At 43.9% G+C, this 21091-nt stretch overlaps 1 protein-coding gene across 3 annotated transcripts in view; it reads left to right on the top strand.

Annotated features, from left to right (window-relative positions):
* LOC134353157 (RPA-related protein RADX-like) overlaps positions 1-21091 on the top strand; it is a 66222-nt gene that overhangs the window by 1838 nt on the left and 43293 nt on the right. For all 3 annotated transcript variants that reach the window (XM_063061132.1, XM_063061131.1, XM_063061133.1), the window contains exons 2-8: positions 15-654; positions 4098-4240; positions 9636-9828; positions 11199-11307; positions 16573-16664; positions 16776-16898; positions 19767-19859. In XM_063061132.1, the coding sequence (XP_062917202.1) occupies positions 15-654; positions 4098-4240; positions 9636-9828; positions 11199-11307; positions 16573-16664; positions 16776-16898; positions 19767-19859 (1393 nt within the window). The remainder of the gene's footprint in view (positions 1-14; positions 655-4097; positions 4241-9635; positions 9829-11198; positions 11308-16572; positions 16665-16775; positions 16899-19766; positions 19860-21091) is intronic.

The following is a 21091-nucleotide window of genomic DNA, read 5'->3' as shown; positions in this document are numbered from 1 at the left end:
ATATGTCCTCCTAGGTGATGTCAGCACATTTGTGCACCGATTCATCTTCCAGTGATACATCCGAGTCTGCTGCGTATCAAGGACGTTCCTCCAGCATCTCCAGATTCCTCCTGCACCTCCTATCCTCTGTCACCCCGAGGTCGGCGGGTATCTCCGAGTTTCTTTATGTATTGGCTGTCCACCGTTACCTGGGAGAACCAGCCAGTGAAAGCGGTGGCGAGCATCCCCCCGGCTACCTGTACGACGTGACTGTGACTGACGGCTCCTGTCGGGTGAAGGGTCACCTGTCGCCGGGGCTGAACCCACTGGTGCAGCAGAACCGCCTGCGAGCCGGCTGCGGGGTCCGCCTGACCCGCTGCCGCCTGGTGTACGATGAGAAGAGGCTGGGCCACTGCTTCCTGCAGATCGAGGAGCTGGAGCTGGAGGCCGGCGGCGGCGAGCACGCTGGCCAGGTGGACCTCGGTGCCCTCAGCGCCGCGTCCCTCCGCGACCTCACCACCAGCCAGAGAGGACGGGATCTGATAACCACCCTGCAGTCGAAAGCCCCGCTGAGGGGTGGGAGGACCCACTATTTACCCTTGTGGAATAACACCGACCCCTGTGGTGCAGAATGGAACGCCAATCGACTTCCTGCCTCAGAGGTTCCCTTCCATGGTAAGTCTGACTTGTGATAGAGTAAAAGAGCAATACAGCCCGGTTATAGGCTGTTCGGCCCATCCAGTCCTTGCTGACCGTGGTGCACACCCAGACTGTCCCAATTTCCTGTGTTTGGCCCCTACCCCTCCATGCCTTTCCTCTGCATGTACCCCTCCAAGTGCTTCTTAACTGACACCATTGTACCTATGGCATGGCAGCATGGTGGCTAGTGTAACACATTATTGATTCGAATCCCGCCGTTGTCTGTAAGACGTCTGTACATTTTCCCCGTGACCACGCGGGTTTCCTCTTACATTCCAAAAATGTAAATGATAGTAAGGGTTCATAAGTTGAGGGCTTCTATGTTGGCACTGGATGCATGGTTACACTTGTGGACGCATCCCATCACATCCTTGGACCCCATTGATCGTTGTCGCAAATGACACATTTCACTGTGTGTTTCGACGTACATGTGACAAATAAATCTTTCATTAACTCTGTTAACACATTCCATATACTCACTGCCCTCTCTGTGAAAAGGTGCTCTTCAGTTCTTTCTTAAATCTTTCCCCACTGACCCTAAATCTCTGCCCCCTAGTTTTGGACTACCCTGGGAAAAAGACTATTACCACCCACCTTATCTCATAATTTCCCCCTTTTCCTTCTCCCTGGGCCTCCTGTCCCATGATCCTCTCGTATCCCTTTTGCCTATCACCTGTCCAGCTCTTGGCTCTATCCCTCCCCCTCCTGTCTTCTCCTATCATTTTGGATCTCCCCCTCCCCCTCCCACTTTCAAATCTCTTACTAGCTCTTCCTTCAGTTAGTCCTGACGAAGGGTCTCGGCCTGAAACGTCGACTGTACCTCTTTCTAGAGATGCTGCCTGGCCTGCTGCATTCACCAGCAACTTTGATGTGTGTTGCTTGAAATTCCAGCATCTTCAGATTTCCTTGTGTGACTGTTTATTCCTCTCCATAGATGCTGCCTGACTTGCTGAGTTCCTGCAGCATTTTGTGAAAAAGGGACTAGAGTTAGCATGACTAACCTGGAGCACCTGATTTCAGTCCTCAGAAATAACCCTGAGCTGTCGGCTACCCACCATCCCACACTCATATTGACCTATGCAGTATGTACCTTTCTGTGCTGTTATAATGAGTTCCAAAGCAAGTTCAGCAGCAACACCTCACCTTCCTTCTGGACAACCTTCCACATACTATCAAGTTTTCCAATTTGAGGTAACTCTTTGTGTCTACATCAGAACTGACCGTTTCTGACCATCATCATTTTGGTTTTGATATTCTTTATCTCGCGTTCCTTAAAGTTGTCATAGCTGGTGGAGGTAGCGCGGATAAAGTCTCACTGTCTAGTAAATTCTCCCAATGGCCTGCACCTCAATAGCCTCTGACAACCAAGTTCAGCTCCTGGCCTTTATGTGTGACTTAGCTGTTCAGCCCAGCGAAACCATTTCTACTGATTAGAGAAGGGGCAAGGCGGGTTACAGGTGCCTTAAAACCGGTCTCTTTGGGCAGACGGGGCTCATCAGCTGTTATTGGCAGCTCACCCAGGGGAAGGAAAACTCTGATCTCAAACCTCCGCTGCCTTGTGGCTATACCCACTCACGAGAAAGGAAAACCCTGAGAAATAATCTGCAGTTGGAATCCTACATTGAATTCAACACTGACTGATAACTCCTGCGATGTCTCTGGGGCCAAACTGCATCAGTCTCTACTGTTCCTTTGGGGAGAGGAAGCTGAATGCCTGGGTAATAGCTTGCTCTACATATCGTACTGCCCTGGCTTGCGTATCACGAGACAGCTAGGACACAACATCCATGGTTGACCCTGACCAACAGAGGGCCTCATTATCTTTATCTAGCTTGCCTGGCATGTCCCTCAGTCTCACTATTAAGAGCAGATTACACAGAATTAGAAGTATCATGTGCTTGTTACTATTTACTCCAACTGCTCCTATTAACCTAACTAGTCTGACCCTATCACAGGTATTCCCTTTGTTTTCTCCGTCCCTCTCCCATCTTCTCTACTACCGAAAACTAGCTTGTTTTTCCCAAGCAACACTTGCAAAACGCTGGAGGAACTCAGCAGGTCAGGCTGCATCCATGGGAATGAATAGATAGTCGATTGCCATGATCAGGCCTCTCTCCGGCTGGAGAAGCAGCAACTCGTATTTAGTAGCCTCCAACCTGATGGCATAAGCATCAATCTCTCTTAACATCTGGTAATTTTTACCCCACTTCCTTCCCTCTTCTTCCATTTTCCACTCTTTCTCCCCTATCACCTCTTCTTTTCTCAGCTGCCATCTTTTCTCAGCTCACCTCCATCTGATGCTCCTCTCCCCCTTCCTCCCATGGTCCACTGTCCTCTCCTATCAGATTCCTCCTTCTTCAGCCCTTTACCTTTTCCACCTATCACCTCTTAGCTTCTGACATCATCTCACCCACGACCTTCCCCCTCACCTGGCATCACCTATCACCCTCCAGCTTGTATTCCTTCACCTTCCCCCACCTTTCCAGTCCTAATGCAGGGCCTCGGCCTGAAATCCCCACTGTTTATTCGGCTCCATATTTGCTGGGTTCCTTCAGCATTTTGTATGTGTGTTACTGTGGATTTCCAGCATCTACAGAATCTCTTCTGTGCTTTTTTATCTCCCTCTTCCTGTTCTGGCGATGGCTCCTGAACCTGAAACATGAACTGTTCCTTTTCCCTCAGATCCTGTCTGACTTCCTGAGTGTTTCCAGCATTTTTCTGTTATTCTTTCAGACTTCCAGCACTTGTAGTTCTTTGATTTTTCATCTCCCACAATAATCTGCCTCATGGCTTTCTCAAGCTTCCCAAACTCATGCTGACTGTCTCTGATCAAAGATATTCAGCTGGATGGGTTGGAGGGGGTGCGGTGTGGGTTGAGATCTCATTGAATTCTTTCAGAAATTGGCCTGGATAGAGCTTCCGTCAGCAAGAGACAGCCTCAGAATAAAGCAGGGGTTCCCAACATTTTTTTATGCCATTGACCCCTGCCATTAAGTGAGAGGTCTGTGGACCCCAGGTTGGAAACCCCTGGAAGAAAGGGACATCCCTTTAGAACAGATGAGGAATTTCTTCAGTGAAGATGGTGAATCTGTAGAATTTGTTGCCACAGAGGGCGTTCAAGACCAAGTCATTGGATGTACTTGAGGCAAATCTCAACAGGTTCTTGATTGGCAAAGGAGTTAAGGGTTATAAGAAAAGGCAAGAGAATTGGGGGTTCAAAAAAAAATTAGCCCGTGATTAAATGGCAAAGCAGACTCATGAGTCCAATGGCCTGATTCTGCTCCTATATCTAATGATCTGCTATTTGTCCAGGTAATCGTGAATCTGATCATTTAGAAACACTTCAAAGCAGGTTACTAAAAATTCGGTTCATTGTTATCAAAATGGATTGGTACTTTATTTTCCTTGTTCACCGGCAGGTTGCAGATTCATCTCTCTCCAGCACTTGGCCAGGACTTGGACGACGAGATTCGAGTTTCCCCACCTTCTGGTCCGCGTGATGTACAAGTCCCGGTTGCGCTATTACGGACGCCCTGGCACCAAGGTGGACTTTCCATATCAGGTCTGTAACCTCGGAAGCGTTCCCTTCCTAATGTTGTGACGTTTGCAGGTGCGATGCAGAATGATGCTGCTTATTTCTCAATGGCAATTGGGGCTGGAGATAGAACCATTGAGAGAGAGACACACACACATCCCCCCCCCCCAAACCAGTCCATGCCAAACAAGGTTCCCATATAAGCAAGTCTCATTTGTTTGTGTTTGCCCATATCCCTCTCAATCTTTCCATGTATAGTACTGTGCAAAACTCTTAGGCACATGTAAAAAAACTATTTAAAGTGAAGATGCTTTCAAAAATAATGAACTGAAAAGTTTCCATATCTCAAAAAAAATTACTATAAAGAGCAGTAAACAGGAAAAGAAAACTAAATCCAATCGGTATTAGGTGTGACCAGCCTTTGCCTTTAAACCTGCAATCAATTCTCTTAAGTACGCTGTCGTGCAGTTTTATAAGAAAATCAACTAGTGGTTGTCCCAAGCATCTTGGAGAACTTCGCACAATTCTTCTGCAGACTTTGGCTGCCTCACTTGCTTCTGTCTCTCCGGGTAATCCCAGACAGCCTCGATGATGTTGAGATCAGGGCTCTGTGGAGGCCAGACCATCTGAAACCATATAAATATAATCTTGGATGCTCAGTACTTTTGCTCAGTAATATAGCTGCCCAAGTCTATGAACATTACCTCATAATTCCTCTTTCTCTTACACTATTTATAATTTATAGTCATTTTCTGTCTTTTCACAACACAACAAATTTCATGTCATATAAAACAGTGATAATAAAATTGATTCATGATTCCCGCCTCAACACTTCTTCTGGCAGCTCCTTCCATGTAATTTTTATTTTAGAGATACAGCACGGTTACAGGCCCTTCTGGCTCAGTGAGTCCACGCCACCCAGTTACACGTATGTGACCAATTAACCTACTGACCCATACGTCTTTGGCATGTGGGGGCAAACCAGAGCACCCGGAGGAAACCTACATGGTCACAAGGAGGACACACAAACTCCGACTGGAACCCGGGCTGTTGGCGCTGAAATAGCGCTGTGCTAACCACTATGCAACCATTCCTCCCACGGTATATGGACCAAGCAACACACACAAAAACGCTGGAGGAACTCAGCAGGCCAGGCAGCATCTATGGAAAAGAGTGAACAGTCGACATTTCGGGCTGAGACCCTTCACCAGGACCTTTCATCTTGTAGATGGACCAACCTGAGTGGAGAAAAATGGCTGCTCAAGTTTCTATTAAATCTGTTCCCTCTAAATGTAACCCAGGTCCTCAATTCTTGATTTCCCCAACCCTGGAAAAAAAAACTCTTTGCTTTGGACTTATCAAAGTACTTAATACAATCTTGACATTCGTCATCTCACAGACAGCCATGAAACAAAGAACCCCAATAGAATCCATTAAAAATAAAAAAAGACCATCCGAACACCCTGTGTGCAGAGAGAGAGAGAGAGAAAGAAAAGAGAAAAATATATGTCCCTCTCAAACTTATTCTTTCTTTTCAAATCTTTTTATTATTATTATCCAAAATTTACATGAGTACATCGAAGTAAGCAACACTTACAATGTCTCAAGAAAAAAAATTATTTAAAAGATTGAAAAAAATTTGGTGATTTTAAAAAAAAACCCTAAGCAAGAAAAAAATCTGTCCCTCATGAATTAATATATTTCTATTATATTACTCCTCATTCTGCTACTCTGCATGAGTAAAGCCGAAACCTACTCAATCTCTCACTATAGCTCAGTTCCTCAAGTTCCAAACACAAGCTCATAAATTTCCTCTGTAATCCTTGCAGCTTAGTGGCTTCTTTCCTACAGCAGAGTGTCCAAAACTGAACACTATGTTCAGTTCCAAATGTGACTACATCAGTGCCTTGTACACCCCCAACTTCTGTACTCTGTGCCCTAACTGATGAAGGCCAGCATGCCAAAAGCCATCTTCACTGCCCTATCTACCTGTGATGCCACATTGAGGGAACCATGTATTTGTACTCCTGCGTCCCTGTTAAACAACACTCCCCTCGGCCCAGCGTTTCTCTGTGGAAGATCTATCCTCACTGGTCTTCTCAAAAGGTGATCTAAATTAAACTCCCTGGCCAATGTATTCAGCTGATCAAGATCCCTTTGTGTTTCCCTTACTAAACAAGAACCTATCAACCCCTGCTTTAATTATACCCAATGACTTGGCTTCCGCAGCCGTCTGTGACAATAAATTCCACAGATTCACTACTCTCTGGCTAAATAAATTCCTCCTTATCTCTGTTCTAAATGGATGTCCCTCTATTCTGAGGCTGTACCCTCTGATTCTAGACTCCCCTCCCTCCTTTCCCCACAACCCCACAATTATTTTTTTTAATTTCCAAGAAATTATTCACTTTCAATTTGATGAAATCTCTTTCCATCATACTTTCATGAAGTGTATCATTACTCACTGTAGAAGAAACAAACTTCCACCCAAGTACTTCACGATGTCCAGTACTTTTAGAACATAAGACATAGGAACAGAATTAGGCTATTCATCCCATCAAGTCTGTTCATGGCTGATTTATTTCCCCTCTAAGCCCCATTTTTTTGCCTTCTCCCTGATACCTTTAATGCCCTTATTAATTCAGTATCTACCAACCCCCACTTTAATTATACCCAATGACTTGGCTTCAACAGACATCTGTGGCTATGAGTTCCACAGATTCACTATCTATGGCTAAAGAAATTCCTTCTCATTTCTATTCTAAAGCGACGTCCTGCTATTTTAAGGCTATGCTCTCTGTTCTGGACTCCCCCACTACCAGAAACATCCTTTTCACCTCCACTCGATCTTGGCCTTTCAATATTCAAATGGTTTCAATGAGATTCCTTCTTATTCTTCTAATCTCCCGCGAGTACAGGCCCAGAGCCATCATATGCTAGGGCGAGCTATGGTCTAGGTGTGGGTCAATGGGACTCGGCAAGATAACAGTCCTGCATGGACAGGATGGGACGAAGGGCCTGTGTTCTGTGCTGTAGCGCTCTATGACTATAATTCAGGTTCCCAAACTGGGGCTACAGACTACTCAGTTAATGGTAGGTCTCCATGGCATAAAAATGTTGGAAACCCTTGTTCTAATGGAACGGAATTTCCAGACCAGAACATGAAGTGATCCTACTACATTGTGACACATTTACTGTAAACAACCAGGGAAGAGCTTTATACAATCAAAGAAATTTACCACAGGGAATGAGGCCAATCGTCCCACTGTTTCTGAGCTCCATGATAGGAATATTCTTGGTCTACTCCCACCTTTCAGCTCTTGGCCACGTACCTCTTCACGGACACAGCTAAGAGCTCTACTGTCTTAAGTCAGTGAGTTCCAGGCACTCACTTCACCCAGGTGAAAGTATTCTATCCAAGCTCTCTGCTGATATTTTTCAAATGACTACAGGTTCAAGTTATTGTCATGGGCATTCAAACCCAGGGTATAAGTGCCATGAAATGGGCAGCATGGTAGTGCAGCAGGTAGCCCAACGCCTTACAGTGTTGGCGATGGGAAGATCGAGTATCGATCCCTGCTGCTGTCTGTAAGGAGGTTGTACACTCTCCTCCATTTTCCCCCACATTCCAAAGGCGTACAGATCAGGGTTTGTAGATTGTGGTAAGCTACCTTGATGTGGAAAGCGTGGCAACACTTGCAGACTGCCCCATTAATCCTCAGATTGTTGGTCATTGATGCAAACGGCGTGTTTTGATGTACATGTGGCAAATAAAGCGAATATCTTAAAAGAACATAAGCTCTTTGCAGCAGGATCGCGGTACATTACTAATGGAAATGAATATAATTGAATTTAACATTAAGTAGTACATAACTTATGTAACAAAATAAAGAATAATGTGTAAATTTTCTGCAAGTTTAACAAACATTGTCATTAGTGCAAATTTAAAGAATGACAAATTCAGTGCAAATTGGGGAGGAATAAAGAGAATTATGTAGTATTAGGGTGTTTCAGGTTTATTGAAGAGCCTGATAGTAGTGGGAAAGCTGTTTTTGAACCTTGAGATGTGGGTCTTCAGGCATCAGTCCCTCCTGTCCCATGGCAGCAAGGAGAGGATGGTATGGACTAGGTGGTGGGAGTCCTTTAATGACAGACGTCGCATTCTTGAGATATTGCTTCATGTGCTCAATTGGAGAGAGGGGTGCTATAAATACATATCCACAGATTTAGGTTTCTTCAGCTAAGAAAGAAACACATTCAGTGATCACTTTACTAGATACAGGAGTGGAATCCATTGAGATCTACTGTTGTTGTAGTCCATCCACATCAAGGTTCATTGTGTCATACATTCAGCTGCTTTTTTGCAAGGCACTGTTTTAACACATGGTTACTTGAGTTACTGTCACCCTTCCTTCAGGCTTAAACCAGTTTGGCATTCTCTGGCCTCTCTCATTAACAAGGCGTCTTTGCCCACAGAATTGCTGCTCACTGAATTTTTTTTTTTCGCACCATTCTCTGTAAAATAGATACTGTTGTGAGTGGAAAATCCCAAGAGATCAGCAATTTCTGAGATACTCAACCAACCCCATCTGACACCAACTATGGTAAAAGTGGCTTAGGTCACATTTCTTCCTCATTCTGATGTTTGGTCTGAACAATAATTGAACCTCTTGACCATGTCGGCATGCTTTTATGCATTGAGTTGCTATCATATGATTGTCTGATAAGATATTTGCATTAACGAGCAGGTGTACCCAATAGAGTGGCCACTGAATGTAGTTTCTTCCTATCTACTCTGTTTATATGTCTTACCATATTGTACACCCTGATTAAGTCACCTTTCATCCTCCTGCTTTCTATCGTTGCAGATAAGCTCAGCACATTTATATCTTCATCTATTTAGGCTCATCAGTCTGTTTATCTTCAAAGTCTTTGGGATGGGAGAATTTAGTCCTCATATCAAAAGATTAAATTAGATTTTTGTTAGCAAGTTAAAGTTCATTTAACAAAAAAGAAAATGCTGGAAACTCTCAGTAGGTTGGGCAGTATCTACAGAAAGAGTAACAGAGCTAAACATTCAGATTTGAAGCCCTTAGAAGTTCTGCCAAAGGATATTGGACCCAAAATCTTACCTGTCCCATTTTTTATAGCTGCAGCCTGATCTGATGTGCGTAGCCAGCATTTTCTGTATTTGTTTCAGATTGCCAGTATCTGGAATTTTTGATTTTCATGTCAGGGTTTGTTTTTGCTTCTTTGGGAATTGAACCTGAAATTCCCTTTGAAACCATTAGCAAGAGGTGTGAGTAATTCTGATTCTGTGTGCTTCACTGGCCTGTGTGGGGGTTGCCCATTTGGCGGTGGTGATGCGCTCTGTGCTGTGGCTTGTGATGGTGGAAAAGGTTAACCCTGGCTCCTGCTGCAGGCCTACTTGGAAGTGGCAGACCAGTCAGGCATGATGCCAGTGGTCCTGTGGAACTCCTTGTGCCGAGAATGGTACCAGTCCTTGCACGTTGGCACAGTGCTCCTCCTTCATCGCTACTCCGTCAAGCAGAGTTACCAGAGAAGAACCTGGGCCATGCCATCTGACCTGCAGATGAGGAGCTATCGGTCAGTAGGTAAGAGAGAGAACCAAGTTCATTATAATCAGTGTAAATATCGAGTGTGATAACACTTTACTTGCTGGGATAGAGAAGGAAGCTGTTGAGCTGGAGATAGTTGACAGCTACAAGCTCCTAGGTATAAATATTGTCAACAATTTGTCCTGAACCAGCAGCCAACGAATGACACCAATTCCTCTACCTCCTCAGAAGGCCACGGAAATTTGGAATGGCCTTACAAATTTCTTAAGGGAATTTGGAACGTTCTTATTGGTCCTCACATATTTCTTCAGGAAATTTGGAATATTCCCAATGGCCCTCACAAATTTGTTCAGGTAATTTGGAATGTTCCCATCGGCCCTCACGAATTTCTTCAGGAAATCTGGAATATTCCCAATGGCCTTCAACAAATTTCTTCAGAAGGGGAGACATCTAGGATACCCTGATTGATGAAGAAAGGGGTTTTGAGGTTTGCAAAGAGACCTGACTTCCCACAAGAGACACAGTGGAAAGAACCTTATCCAGATGCATCACAGCTCAGTATGGCAACTGCTCTGTCCAAGTCTGTAAGAAAATGCAGGGAGTTGTGAACCTAGTCCATCACAAAACCAGCCCCCCCCCCCCATTGACTGTCTAAATTCGCAGTCCCTCAAGAATACAGCTAGCATAATTAAGGACCCCTCCCACCTCGGTCAGTATCTCTTCTTCCCCTTCCACTGGGCAGAAGATACAAAAGTTTCAAAACACATACCATCAGGCTCAAGTCCTAATCAAACTGGCCACAAATAGCTAGTCCTCAAGTAAGCCAAGAGCACTGGGGTCTGGGCTCGGGCCATCCACAAGTTTTGCCTTAACACACACATGAAATGCTATTGGAACTCATCGAGTCAGGCAATAGCCGGAAGAAAATGAACCATCAGCTTTTCAAGGTGAGACCCTGCCCTGGTGAAGCACCTTGGTCTGAAATGTCGACTGTTAACTTTCCTCTATAGATGCTGCCTGGCCTGCTGAGTTCCTTCAGCATTTTGTGTGCATTGCTTTGGATTTCCAGCATTTGCAGGTTCTGTCATATCTGCAGTGTCTCTTGTGTCTGACAGATTTTGCCTTCCCGCTTTACTACAATGCAACAATGGCTACACTTCAGTGCTATAGCAATTAAAATCTCATTAAATTGGGCCTCCCTCTGTGGGGGGCGGGGGGTGGTGAGGAGAGTGGGTTCCAAAATCGGCAAGTCTTGACAGTATGGTCCACCCAACAGCTTGGCTCAGGTGCATCGCAAGATCGTGAGGCTGTTACATTTGTACCTAGTACTGACTAACTTCCAGAGAAAGGTGCACCTTTATGATTTATCATTAACAAGTTTTCTGGAAAACCGCGATGTATTTCAGAGATCTGCCTCAACCCACGGGAGCCTCACACAGAAATCCAGATTGTACCAACGAAGCAAGTCAAGGCAGAGTGGAGACTGCCTGACATCAAGTACAATTTCATCACGAGGTACTGTCCTAGAATGAGTTTGTATCTGAGCCAGTGCATTACAGTCATTCAAGATTGTTTAATGTCATTTCCAGTACACAAGTGTAAAGGAGACAAAATAATTGTTAATCAGAATCTGATGCAGCACAAAGAAAACACAATAAAAAGTATAATTACATAAGATAGCTTATATACATGATTGTACGTACAGAAAGTGACACTGGGCATAGGAGTGTCTGTACATTAGCTGACTCTGATGGGAAATGGGGTTGGAGGGGGTGGAGGGGTGGGTTAGTGTGTGGAGGTGTTGATCAGCCTTGCTGCTTGGAGAAAGTAACTGTTTTTGAGTCCTGATGAAGGGTCTCGGCCCGAAACGTCGACTGTTTACTCTTTTCCATAGATGCAGCCTGGCCTGCTGAGTTCCTCCAGCATTTCGTGTGTATTACTTAGATTTCCAGCATCTGCTGATCTTGTCTTGTTTGTGTTTTTGAGTCTGGTGGTCATCATACCATTGTGGTGTATGTGTGTGTAGTTGTAACAACAGAACATAGAATTGGAATTGGTTTATTATTGTCACATATACCGAGATACAGCGAGATGTTTGTGCTGCATACTGTTCATACAGATCAGATCATTACACAGTGCATTGAGTAGAACAAGACAGTAACAATGCAGAATAGAGTGTAACAGCATCAGAGAAAATGCAGTGCAGGTAAACAATAAGATGCATCATCATAATGAGGTAGATTGTGAGATTAAAAGCCTTGGAGCCATTATACTCTTTATAACAGCATATACTCACCATCTTCCTGTAATGTTGAATTAGGTTCGCAGGTCTAGCAAATGAGACAGCAAGCACTGGCTTCAGTTGAGTATATTAACCATTTATTTACAAACAGTAAAAATTCTACCAAGCATTCATTTTCCCAAGTTAGACACTACAAAACTGAATATTCAACAAACAAAGATTCTTAGTTAAAAATGCACGCAGAGCATACCTTCCCAATGGCCATGTGCACCGCTTGCCTTAAACAAAGGGAGAGAGAGAACCTCCCACATGGACTCTCAGTATACCCAGGGTATTTGAAACTGGACACCAGGCAGCTAACCAATTGGAAAAGCAGCTGCTGTTTCTAAGCTAGCCAATTCTGACGGAAGTGACTTTCGACAATCAGAACAGGCTATGCCCACCACAGGACAGTACGCCCCTCAAGTTGTGAATGTGATAATCCAACCCTCAAGTATGACTCTTGCGAACTCCCAACTAATCTACAGATAAAACACTAAAGTACAATACCCAGTACTGTAAACCCAGTGGTCACCTCCCAGTATGCTACAGTGGTCCACCAGCCTCCCTGTGCCCCAAAAAGCCACCAGCCCCATCTTGGAGTGTAACAGCCAATTAACTGGTCCCCCACTTAATCTTATACACTGACTCTCAGGTGTGATCAACCAGATGAGTGATGTTACCTGACCTATTAGGGATGTAGGTGCAGCATTCTTGACCAATGACAGTACAAGTGCCACCGTCCTACATGAGCAGGTAATTTAAAGGCATTGAAATCAGTTCCTGGGACAGTCTGGCCACACCATGCTGAGAAAGGCTATCATTCAAAACCTTCCTTCCTTTGTAATAGCTGTCATACCAACCTGCATGGGCAAGGTGCTCATCCAGGGCACTGGGATGGTATACGTATGGCACCACACATCAGCCACACCACCCCGTTGGAACCAGGGTGGGCCTGGGAACTGCACATCCAGTAAGTGCCATTCAGCATCCAACAAGTGCTCAGCTTCACGACACCAGTTGGCAGAGACACAGCTGAACCAGGATACTGTTCCTGCTCACACTTGCCATCCACCTTGCACCTTGTACCTGTACTCAACCTGCCACCTACATCAACACTTTGGCAGGTGGGGAAATCACTTTAAGAGCCAGAACCTTCCAATTCAAAAAATGCTACGCAGGGAAATAACGGAGCTTGCTGCAGTTACTCTACCAAGGCTATTAAGGCTCATGTCCCTTAAGGCTCTTACCATACTCTGGGTCAGGGTCGGCTGGAATAAACTACTCCTAGAAACCATAGAAAGGGTGCAGAGGAGATTACAAGGATGTTGCCTGGATTCGGGAGCATACCTTATGAGAATAGGGTGAGTGAACTCGGCCTTTTCTCCTTGGAGCGACGGAGGATGAGAGGTGACCTGATAGAGGTGTGTAAGATGACGAGAGGCATTCATCGTGTGGATAGTCAGAGGTTTTTTCTCAGGGCTGAAATGGCTAGCACAAGAGGGCACAGTTTTAAGGTGCTTGGAAGTAGGTACAGAGGAGATGTCAGGGGTAAGTTTTTATGCAGAATGGGCTGCCAGCGACGGTGGTGGAGGCGGATACGATAGGGTCTTTTAAGGGACTCCTCGACAGGTACATGGAGTTTAGAAAAATAGAGGGCTATGGGTAACCCTAGGTAATTTCTAAGGACATATTCAGCACAGTTTTGTGGGCTGAAGGGCCTGTATTGAGCTGTAGGTTTTTATTTGTTTCTATGTTTCCTCCCCAGCTCCCCCAAAACAGAATGCCAAAACCCAAGAAGCCAGATAATTTCCCTCAACAGTCTTTCCTTTAGCAAAGGGATCAATATCAATATCCACGATGTAGTAGGGAGTCCTCAGGAATGTAACACATGATCTCTCACCACAAGTCAGCATCCACCACTTTACCATTCTTTAATGCAGGAAGATGCAATTGCACTCACTCCTGATTAGTCACTGGATATTCAGAAAACTCAAAAATAATAGAATACTAGAATTGGTCCCCAAATGAATACTCAATTCCCTCTGAAATGTGGGCATCTCATTCTGGAATAAGGTTGCCCAAATTTCAACTCAACTTTCGTATGGCCAGTATGAAAAATGAGTCATCCCTAAAACCAATTACATGGGGAAACAAGTAACAAAGTAACAGATTAAGACACAATAAATGTGGAACAGATTAAGAAAATAAGAAATAAAGTAACTGACTAAACAAACACAAGAAACAAAGTAACATATTAGAACACAAAACACAAAGCCCATGGTGTATTCCTCTTCTAAAACTTCATATGGAACTGCAGCAACTTAAAACAGACAGTTAATCTCTCACAGAGAAACAGCACTTATCAGAGAACAACTGAGAAGGAAAAAGCAACTGGGTAGAGACAAACTCATTCACAGAGTCTCCTAAAAGCAGCGTCCACCCAACGTTTCTAAACTAGCCAATCATGAAGGAAGCAACTTCTAACAATCAGAATAAGCCATGCCCCCACAAGACCCTTAGATGTTTAAAAAAAAAATGAAGTTGCTTTTCAAGTCCTTTCAAATCTCTCCCCTCTCACCCTAATTCCAGGAGACTTGGGGGTGGGGGGGAACTGTTATCATCCACATTATCTCTCATAATTTTAAACACTACCATAAGGTAATTATTCTACCTTCCCAGCCAGGCCAGCTCCACCCTCCCCTTCAAGAGGTGATGCCTACAGAAGGCACGTCCATCCTTAAGGACTCCGACTGTCTGGGACGTGCCCTCTTCTCAAAGTACAGGATCCTGAAGACCCATTCGCAATGTTTTAAGAACAGCTTCTATCCCTCTGTCATCAGATATCTGAACAGTCTATGAATCTGTGAACACTACCTTGCTATTTGTTGTTTGCACTACCTGTTTGTTTATTGCAGTAATTTTAATATCTTATCCTTTTGCAAAACAACACATTTTACAACATAGGCCCAAAAGACATAGGAGTAGTATGAGGCCATTCAGCCTATTGAGTCTGCTGTGCCATTCCGGTATGGCTGATTCATTATCCCTCTCAATCTCATTCTCCTGCCTTCTCCCCGTGACCTTTGACACCATCAAGAACCTGTCAACCTCCACTTTCAATATACCCAATGATTTGTTCTCCAGAATGAATTCCACAGCTTTGCCACTCTCTAGCTAAAGCAGCTCATCTTCATCCCCGTTCTAACTGGACCTCTCTCTGTACTGAGGCTCTGCTCTTGGGTCCTAGTCTGCCCCACAATAGGAAACGTCCTGTCCATGCCCTCTCTATCCAAGTCTTTCAACATTCGTAGAAACATAGAAAACCTACAGCACAATACAGGCCCTTACCTTAGAACTACCTAGGCTTTACCCATAGCCCTCTATTTTTCTAAGCTCCATGTATCCATCCAGGAGTCTTTTAAAATACCCTATCACTTCCGCCTCCACCACTGCCGTCAGCAGCCCATTCCACGCACTCACCACTCAGCGTTTTAAAAAAAAACAACAACTTACCCCTGACATCTCCTCTGTATCTAAGATCCCCCCCTCATTCTTCAAAACTCTAGCGAGTACAGGCTCTCTGGGCCCAAAGCCATCAAGCGCTCATCATATATTAACCCTTACTTTCCTGGAATCATTTGCCTGACTCTCCTTTGGATCCTCTCCAAAATACCAGCACATATTTTCTCAGGTAATGGGCCCAAGCAAGCTCACAATAATCCAGCCTTGTTTGTCCCTTGTTTGTTCACAGCAATCCAAGTGCAGTCTGACTAGTGCCTTATAAAGACTCAGCATTAGATCCTTCCTCTTGTGTTCTAGTTCTCTCGAAACCAATACTTACATCGCATTTGCTTTCCTTACCACTGTCTCAACCTGCAAGTTAATTTTTAGGGAATCTTGCACGAGGATTCCCAAGTCCATTTGCACCTCTGATTTGTGAATTTTCTCCCCATTTAGAAAATAGTCTACACCTTTACTTCTACCAAAATGCTTGACCATACATGTCCCTACACTATATTACATGTTGTAACCACTGTAGTGATTTGAAATACTGTCACCTTCCTGTCAGCTTGAACCATTTTGGCCTTTCTCTTCTGACCTCTCTCATTAACAAGGCATTTTGCCCACAGAACTGCCACTTACTCATTTGTTTTTTGTTTCTCGCACCATTCTCTGTAAACTTTAAAGACTGTTATGCATGAAAATCAAGAGATCAGCAGTTTCTAAGATATTCAAACGACCAACAATCATTCTTCAGTCAAAGTTACTTAGGTCACATTTCTTCCCCATTCTGATGTTTGGTCTGAATAACAACTGAACCTCTTGATCATGTCTGCATGTTTATTTGCATTGAATTGCTGCCACATGTTTAACTGATCAGATATTTGCATTAATGAGCAAGTGTACAGGTGTACCTAATAAAGTGGCCACTGATTGTAAGTGCTCCATTTTCAGACTGTTCTGGAGTGATATTTCACCTGACTTTGTCCCTTTAGAGTGGAACTGGATAAACTCCCAGATGCTTACACGTGTGATGTTATTGGAGTCGTGACCTTTGTGGGAAGGTGTCAAAGAAGAAGAAAGGAAGGTAATCTTTCTAGGCATGGCTACTGGGAGAAGTTTCCAGTTGTACTTTGGCTGTTGTTTTCTGACAATCAAAAGGAGTGTCTAACCCTGCTGTGTGTTTGTCCCAATGCAGAAGGCAGCGAGGATTTCTACCTGTACCGCTGGGTACACGCTGTAGATGGCAGCACCCAGCAACCTTTCATCCTTGAAATATTTGCAACTTCACAGCCTGAAACTTTTCAACAAGTTCAGCCGTGTAAGTAACAGTTCAGTAATTAAACACTTAGTGAGTCCAGAGTACCAGTGTAAATTACCTGTTTTACTTGTAACACTAGGTTGTATCTAAATATTCCTCCAGCTTCTTATTCTAGCTTCTTCCCCCCCCCCCTTTCCAGTCCTGATGAGGGGTCTCAAAAATGTCAACTGTTTACTCCTTTCCATAGATACTGCCTAACCTGCTAAATTCCTCCTGTATTTTGTGCCTGTTGCTCTGCGTTTTCATCATCTACAGAATCTCTTGTGTTTATGATTTACTGCTTCATTGCAAAGTCTATTCTAGGGGAACCTACCCTGAAGATGTTTAAAACTTCTTCAGGGAAGACCATCTTTCACTGCTCCCCTTCTGTGATCTCTGCTGCCCTCCAACTCTTTGACCATGTGCTCGCCCAGATCTGCTACCACAGGCACGTACCTTTCCTGGGAACTTGTCATCACCTGTTGCCTGCCAACTTGTACTCTTTTCCCCTCCCTCCCACCTTCTCTGGCTTCTTCTCCCTTCCTTTCCAGTCCTGATGAAGGGTCTCAGCCTGAAACGCTGACTCTTTATTCTTTTCCGTGGATGCTGCGACAGCTGCTGAGTTCCAGCATTTTGCATACATTACTCTGTATCTAAATATCACAGTTAACAGCCACTGCTTTATGAGGTATCTATACAGCTTTGTGTCTGTGTGTATGCGCGTACCCATGAATGCGCTCACGTTTATGGATCTCAGTATTGCACAGGGGAGAACTAGACTAAAATGTTCGTCCAACTATCCAGAGAATATGAGAACTCCACAGCCTGTTGTGCTTGAAAAGCACTGCTGGCTTTAAAAAATTAACAAGATGGAATGAAAATAGTCTGTTTTGTTTTAACCAGTGCAGCATCAGTAGGAATGTTAAAGGCCCGCAAACCAATTTGACCAGTCAGACGTAAAAACATGTCACTGTGGCCAGGTGTGTCTCTTTCTTCCTGTTCAACAGTCTCTCAAACTTGAGGGTAGCTTGCTTCTGCCTCGAAGACTCAACGTATATTTATTATCAAAGTATGTATGCAGTATACAACTTTGAGAGTCATCTTCCTGCAGACAGTCATGAAACAAAGTGGTACCTTGGAACCAGTTCAAAGAAACCCAGTGTGCAAAAAAAACCAACAAATCAAGCAAGCGGCAAAAAAAAAACGAGCGAATAATGCAGAATATTAAACATCGAAATGCAGAGTCCCTGAAACGATCTAGGAATGTTCAGTTTTATAGGTTTTCAAATGGCTTTTGAGTTAAGTGCAGAAAGCACAGACTCCTCCGCACTTGGGACAGGAGGTGGCCAATTGAATGGGGAAATGGGAGTCAATGGGATTATTACATTTCTTCAAGAGAGCTTTGTGTACATTATTTGAAAATTTTCTTTAAAGACCAAAGGTTTACTTTATTTGACACATGCACGTTGAAACATACAGAGAAATGCATCAAAACCTGCCTCTCGGTTTTTTTTTGCACTACCTTACTTTTCATTTTTCTATTTTCTATTTATGATTTATAATTTAAATTTTTAATATTTTTAATATTTACTATCGATTTGTAATCCAGGGAGCAGGAAGCGCAGAATCAAATATCGCTGTGATGATTGTACGTTTTAGTATCAATTGTTTGGCGACAATAAAGTATAAAGTATAAGTAAGTATAAGTATTTGCATCAACAGCCACCGTAGTGCGAATACTTGCTGCGGACAGCCCGCAAATGTCGCCATGTTTCCAGCACCGATGTAGTATGCCCACAACGTACTGACCCTAACCCATTCATCTTTGGAATGTTGGAGGAAACCCATGTGATCAAGGCGAGAATATACAAACTCCTTACAGACTGCAGCGAGAATCGAATCCCAATCTTACAAATAGCGCTGTAAAGTGTTATATTGACCGCTATGCTACCATGCTGCCCCCATACCATTCCTCCTTCTGCCTGGTAATGTCATCCTATCAGAGAGCTTGAAATAAAGCTTTTGTTTTGGGGTCTGGTGTTGGGCAAGTGAGTGATGTGACATGCCCAGTGTGGTCCACTTTATGAGGCTGAAACACCAACTCATTTTTGCCTTCACAGATGCTGCCTGCCCTGCTGAGTATTTACAGCATTTTCTGTTTTTGATCTTAGAATTCCAAAATCTGCAATTATTTTTGATTTTTGTCTTAAAGCATCCACTCAATTGAAATACGGGGAAGTAGTCGCTATACGCCACATGACTCAAAAAACCCAGATATAGGATATCTAACTGTAATGAATTTAAAAATATGACATTAGCATGCATTTCTCTGTCTAGTCTTTCATTCTAAATTTGTAAATATCACTGGGAGAATTCAACAAGAAGTGGGTGAATCTGGGGAATTCATTGCTACAGAGTGAGGTGGAGGCCAAGTCGTTTGGTGTATGTAAGGCAGAGATTAATCGGTTCTTTGCTGGTGTGAGGCCAAGTGTTACAGGGAGAAGGTGGGAGAATGGGCTTAAGAGAAAGTAAAATAAGAGAAATGTTTAGAGCGATGCTATTACTGGAGTTCAATGCCAACGTCATCTGTAAGGAGCTTGTACCATTCCTCCCCATGGGTTTCCTCCCACAGTCCAAAGGCATGTGGGTGGAGGTTAATTAGTCATTGCAAATTGCCCTGTGATTAGGCTAGGGTTAGACAGGTGTGTTGCTGGGCAGCGTGGTTTGTTGTGCTAGAAGGGCTTGTCTCTAAATGGATAAATAAAAATAGTCGATGATTGAATGGCAAAGCTGACTCAATGGGCTGAATGGCCTAATTCTATTATAGGATGGTGATATCTGCTGTAGAAAGACAAGCAAACTGATGACTGAATTCTTTTCTTCCCCCAGTGACGTACCTGGTGTGCACACAGATGAGAGTGGTTCGAGAGTTCACAGTTCCCTACCTCACAACTTCCAACGAAAGCCAGATATCCATCACGGGTAGGTTCAGGGTTGTAGAGTCAAACAGCACCTAGCAGGCTCTTGGGCCCAACTCATTGATGCTGTCTTGAGCTAAGCTCATTTACCTGCTTTTGGCCCAGGTGCCTCCAGTGGAAGAGCTCCCAATCTTTTTAATGCCATGGACCAATACCATTAAGCAAAGGGTCTGTGGCCCCCGGTTGGGAACCCCTGCCCTAGTCCTTTTCCGTCCATGTACTTGTACAAATAGCTTTTGAATATTTTATATAATTTGATTGTTTGAATTTTGTTGTGTTTTGTTGCATGTCACGCCAATACACCACAGCAAATTTCTAATACATCTGCGTACATTGCACTTTCTTTGTGGAAAAACTCTTCCAAGCGTTCCCCTTAAATTTTCCTTCTCGCCTTAAACCTGTGTCTCCTTGTGCTAGAGTCGCTGATGCTGGGACAAAGATTGCCAACATTCACGTTATTTTTGCCCCTTGTGATTTTATAAAACTTTGTAGCATCGTCCTTCAGCCTTCTATGCTCCAGGGAAAACAGCCTCACTCTATTCAGGCTGAATTTCGTCTACCAGAATAACAAATTCCCAAGATGTCCTACTTCAGACTTTGCTCTTCTTTCCTGTCCGGGTGGCAGGGTGGAGATACGTCCTACCAAAGGAGGTGTAAAGTTCTCCTCCCTGTCAGTCTGCAGGTCACTCTTGGGCAAGGTGTAGCATCTGCTTAGCACCTCCCCCACCCCCCAATCAGGGTCACGTGAAGCCATGGGGGTAGGTGGTGGATGGTCGTATGAGCAGCTGGTGCAAATTAGAAGCCCTGGTTATGCAACCACTGACACCAGGCAGACAATCTCTGAAGAATATTAATGATGGCTGGGGTCACCTGTCTTGTAAAGACACTGCTCAAAGGAAGACATTGACAAACCACTACCACTTCTGTAGAAAACTTTGCCAAGAAAAATCATGGTCATGTAGACCATGATTGTCCATGTCATACAACATGGCACATAATGATGATGTCATATGACACAGCAAAAAAAATGATGATATCATTAAACACCATAATGATTATGACGATGTTCTTCTTAAATTATGCTTTGCAAAACAAAAAAAAAATCACAAGCCTGTTTTCAAACCTATCGATAATAACATTCAAAAAGCTGAAGGAACTCAAAGAGCCTGCTGGCATCTATGGAAGGAAATGAAAAGTCACCATTTCGGGTCGAGACCCTTCATCTGGCTGAATATG

This window comes from Mobula hypostoma, chromosome 10 (assembly GCF_963921235.1).
Source record: "Mobula hypostoma chromosome 10, sMobHyp1.1, whole genome shotgun sequence".
In the NCBI taxonomy this organism is placed as follows: domain Eukaryota; kingdom Metazoa; phylum Chordata; class Chondrichthyes; order Myliobatiformes; family Myliobatidae; genus Mobula; species Mobula hypostoma.
This window is presented reverse-complemented; position numbering and strand designations above follow the sequence as displayed.